The sequence below is a fragment of the Asparagus officinalis genome, chromosome 5 (genome assembly GCF_001876935.1).
Source record: "Asparagus officinalis chromosome 5, Aspof.V1, whole genome shotgun sequence".
NCBI lineage: Eukaryota > Viridiplantae > Streptophyta > Magnoliopsida > Asparagales > Asparagaceae > Asparagus > Asparagus officinalis.
The window spans coordinates 123,020,475-123,025,345 of NC_033798.1; the positions used below are offsets into that span (position 1 = coordinate 123,020,475).

Here is a 4,871-nt window from a genome sequence, read left to right on the forward strand (position 1 = left end):
CCTGTAGATTGTACAAATTAGATGTTTTTGAAGCGGATATGAATGTAACCATTTCTCGCCCCACGAAGATTTAAGAAACGAACTTATACATTTCTTCTCCTTTCTGAAATAATTTATGTAAGGTTCTTGAGGCGTTCGTGTTGAAATTATACTTTTTTTATCTGTCTAATTTTGAATAATATTAGTTGTATGTACTTTTAGTTAAAACAAATAAGTGTTTAACTGTTTACTAATGACGTAATGAAATGTTTAGATTTTTTTAAACTTTGACAAACAATTAATTAATTTATCACTTTCTTAACTATTTTATTAAATATTATTAGTCATTAAAATCACATAGGTTAATAATACTGATGAATTTTCATGGTAGCGTGTTCGTCTTCTTGTTTTCGCCCTAAAACTGTTAGTTGAAGTTGAAACTACTGCACCTAAGTCTTTCAATGATGCACGTGACTAAGGGCCAATTTGGTATAGCTGGAGCTCATAATAAGTTGCTTATAAGCAACTTATATAAATTGCTGAAAATAACAGTTTGATAATCAGATATTAAAAATGCTTAAAAAGCAATCAAGGTGCTGGTAGAGATGTGTTTATCGATCATTGTTAAAAGATAAAAAGTATACATAGTATTTATACTCAAAAGGCACTATTTATTAAAAAAAAAAATCATCAAGTTGCTTTTAAAAGCATCCCTTTAAAAGCATAAACACTTTCAGTAAGCATGTTAAAAAAATGTCACCAAACATCATTATTGGTTGATTTTTTTTTTAAATAAGTAGAAGAACTCTAATAAAAGCAACATCAAACTGGTTTGAACTTCTCGGCCTCCAACCTAACCTCAAATTCTCATCAGAATCAATCTCAGCCGTCCATTTAAAAAAATTACAAAACTAATAATAATAGCTCTACTGCTATTTGGCAATTTGCCAAACTATAATTTTGGATTACAAGGAAGAAAGATGGTGCCTTTCTTGATAGAAAATAGGCCCTAGCTTTCCTATTTTATTGTACAGAAAGAATAGTGCAATTTTCGCTACTCATTAAATGTAGAAAATGATTGCCTCGTACTCAATGGGACCACCAAAAATTAGGAGAGTTACAGTTGTCCAATTAACCTGCTCATTTGATCTTCGCCTGCGTGCGTGCCCGTTCGCTTTATTTTAGCCCCAGTACCTACCGACCGCAACAAGTTACCAATGTTGACCAGCTAATTTTGGCTTTGGTTTAGGGGGTGTTTGGCAATCTGAAAATGGATTTAAAATATGCAAGTTACTTTTTTTTGCAAATGAATTTTACATCAATATCAGCACGCAAGTGAAATACAATGTTTGTTTGAAAAATTAAATTATTATCGAAAGTGCAATGTGAAGATGACGTGGCAAAATAAGATTAATTAGAAAATATAATTAAAATTATTTAATTAAATTAGTTATATTTTTGTCACTTTCATGTGACAAAAATATAACTAATTTAATTTCATCTTTCACTTGCAATAAATCTTATGTGGCAACTTTCTTACATCTCACTTTCATAACCACTTACATGAAAACAAACATCTTAATTGTTAAATGAAAGTAACTTTCTCACTTTCATCCTTCACTTGCATGCAAACAAACACCCCCTTAAGCCGAACAACTTACTGCGCTAAGCGAGTTTGACTGCTAACATCGCATTTATTCAAGATTTTTTTTAAATAAAGTGTTGCACCCAAGTAACTTTAGTGCCGCCTACATACCAAGAGATGTTATAACTAACCTCTAGGATCAAACACAATGTAGTTTTTCAAAGCTACCCACCCTAGCCAAAGGCCTACAAATCACACCCTAACACTCTCATTCCCAAAACAAGATCAATGAACCAATAGAAGTATCACTTTATGAAGCCTCTTCTTGCATTTTTTAGATGCAAAATCATTAATTAAACTTGTATAATCAAGTTTCTCCACTATATTTTTCTCAATTGACAATAAAGCTAAGCCATTCAATCTTTCTTGTGACATAGTTGATCGAAGATAAGATTTGATCAATTTTAACTTTGAAAAGCTTCTTTCTGCAGAGGCAACAGTAACATGTATGGTCAACAATATTCTGTAAGTAATCCAAGCATTCGAAAAAGCACCATCCAATTTCTTCAAATAATTCAGCACGTCAATTGCTTTTTTTGTTTCTTTTGGTAAGTTTTCTCTCAAAAGTTTCAACTCTAAAAATAAATCTTCGCCATCAATATCAAAATGACTGTCATGCTTTAAAGATTCTTCAAGTTTCGCACAATAAGCCTTCAAACTAGCATCATCAACAATGCTGAATTTCTTCAAATCAAATAAAAACCCAAAGACTTCTTCATAATGCCGAAATTGTTCAAACCTACTCTTAAGAGAAGAAATAGCTTGATCCACTATATATAGAAAGTATTTAACTCTAAATGATTCTTCAGGAGATAATATTGTCTCTTCGGTACCACTTTCATCAAATTGTCTCTTCCTGCGAATGATACGCTTTTCACGAAATACAGCTTTAATTTTCATTTCAGATGCAACATTTTTAGCTTCAGTAATGGCCTCATTAAATCCATTTTCTCTGTACTTTTCAAAAAATAATATTAGCCCATTCAATTGATCTATAGCAATATCAATTTGCATGTCTTCCTTTTGCAAAAACTTGCTAACAGAATTAACAGCAAATAATAAATTATGCCAAACAATCATACCCAATAAGAACTCAAGATTCTCCATTTCATTTGTTGCTAAGGACTCAGCTTCACTCTTTATTTTTGGATCTCCATCGATACTTGCCAAGTGAATTAAAGCATCTCTTATTTCTGTAGTTTGAAATCTTACTGCTCTTACACTTTCAACATGACTTTCCCACCGTGTTTGTGACAATGGCTTAAGTGTTAGACCAGAAACATGTTCTTTGAAAATATCCCACCGCTTAGTAGAAGATGAAAACAAAGTATATAAACGTTGTATCACTCCAAAAAAAGATATAGCTTTCGGACAAGAGTTTGCCATATCACAAAGTGCGAGGTTAAGACTATGACAACCACATGGAGTATAGAATGCTCTAGGATTTACTTCGAGGAGTCTTTTCTGCACACCTTTATTTTTTCCTTTCATATTAGATCCATTGTCATACCCTTGTCCTCTTACATTAGAAATGTCAAGTTCCAGAATCTTCAATACATCTTCAAGTTCGCTAAAAAGTCCTAGTCCTGACGTATCGTCGACCTTAAGAAATTCTAGAAAGAACTCTTCTACCTTTACTGGACTTTCTGAAACATCCACACATCTTATTATAAGAGTCATTTGTTCTTCATGGCTTATATCTGGAGTACAATCTAGTATAACAGCAAAATATTTTGCTTCTTTAATTATTTTGATCATTGTATGTTTAATCTCTCCCGCTAACATTCCTATCAGTTCATTTTGAATTTTATGACTGAGATAATGCTTATGAGATTCACCACTTTGATAACGTCGAATATGCTCTTTCATTACCGGATCAAATTCGGCAATCATTTCAATTAAACTTAAAAAATTTCCATTGTTCTCTTGATAAATCTTCTCATTATCCCCACGAAATGCTAAACCATTTTTAGCAAGTGTTTTTACAACAGCAACTATTCTTAATAATACTTGTCTCCAATGTTCTCTCTCTTTGTTTAATATTTCTTGTACACTTTTATCAATTGTTTCAATACTACGCAATCTCATTTCCAATTCAATCTAACTTCTCATGCAACTTATGTGCTCACTACTCCCTTCATGACTTTGAAGTCTATGACTAAGATTCTTCCAATTTTTAAATACTTCATTAACCAAAGAACCCATTTGATTCTTATTTCCATATTTTCTAAATAATTTGCAACAAAAGCAAAATACTACATTCAAAGAAGTTGAATATATTAGCCATCTCCTATCATGTTTCTCTCCATTTAACCATTGTCGAGTGTAATGAGCGGAAGAGAAATGTCTGCCTTCAATATATTTAGGAAAATCAATAATAACTCTTTTGGGTCCTCTTTCTACTAAAAGATCTCTTAATTTTTGATCAATATTACCCCAATTTGTTGGATCGTCAACATTCATGTTTTCATTGATACTCTCAATCCTAAGTTGAGTAGGTTCCTCAATGTTTCTATCATCTTCTGCAGGTTCTTCAATATTCATATTGTGTTCAGTAGGTTCTTCAATATTCATATCATTTTTCTGTTCTTCATTTTGATTTTCTTCATTATTATGTTCTTCGTTATCATGCTCTGTATGTCTACTACTAAAAAAACTTATCCAGCGCTCCTGCTTGAGACTTTTCCAATTTTTCCAATTTTTGTTTCTTTTTTCTTTTTGCATATCCAGAACTATACTTTCTAGGAAGCATGATGGACGCTGAAAAAATATGATCAATCAACAATGCAAATTTCAGATCAACAAAAAATTATATACAAATACTAAAATACATAATATCAACAAAAATTATAATTTATGAAGTTATAAAATTACCTTGAAATTTGAATAGCTTCACTTCAAACAAATTTCAGATCAACACGCTTGAATCCTAAACGATGCACTTTTTATCTCTTGTTCCTATTCAATAGACAAAAACAAAGTTTGGACTTAAGATTTTTTTTTTGGGACACGAATACGATGCAATCATTAGATGATATTAGGGCATGAAACAACTAACAAGCTCTGAAATAAATCATATAATTGAATGGTAACATGCATCAACTAGTTTTTGGCCATGGTAACAAGCTCTGAAATAAATCAAATTTGATGTTAATATATCAAAACTGGACATAGGATTATAGGAATATCCATTTAGGTTATTTAACTTTCTTTTATCCTTCTTTAAAAATCTATGAAGCTAAAGGAC

General features: G+C 31.5%; 1 protein-coding gene across 1 annotated transcript; it reads right to left on the minus strand.

Annotated features, from left to right (window-relative positions):
• On the minus strand, positions 1,956-3,776 carry LOC109842538 (zinc finger MYM-type protein 1-like). Its single transcript, XM_020411403.1, has 2 exons — positions 2,341-3,776; positions 1,956-2,062 (listed from the first exon to the last, which is right to left on the minus strand). Exons 1-2 carry the CDS (start codon positions 3,710-3,712, stop codon positions 1,956-1,958), a joined length of 1,479 nt encoding a protein of 492 aa, XP_020266992.1. The 5' UTR covers positions 3,713-3,776.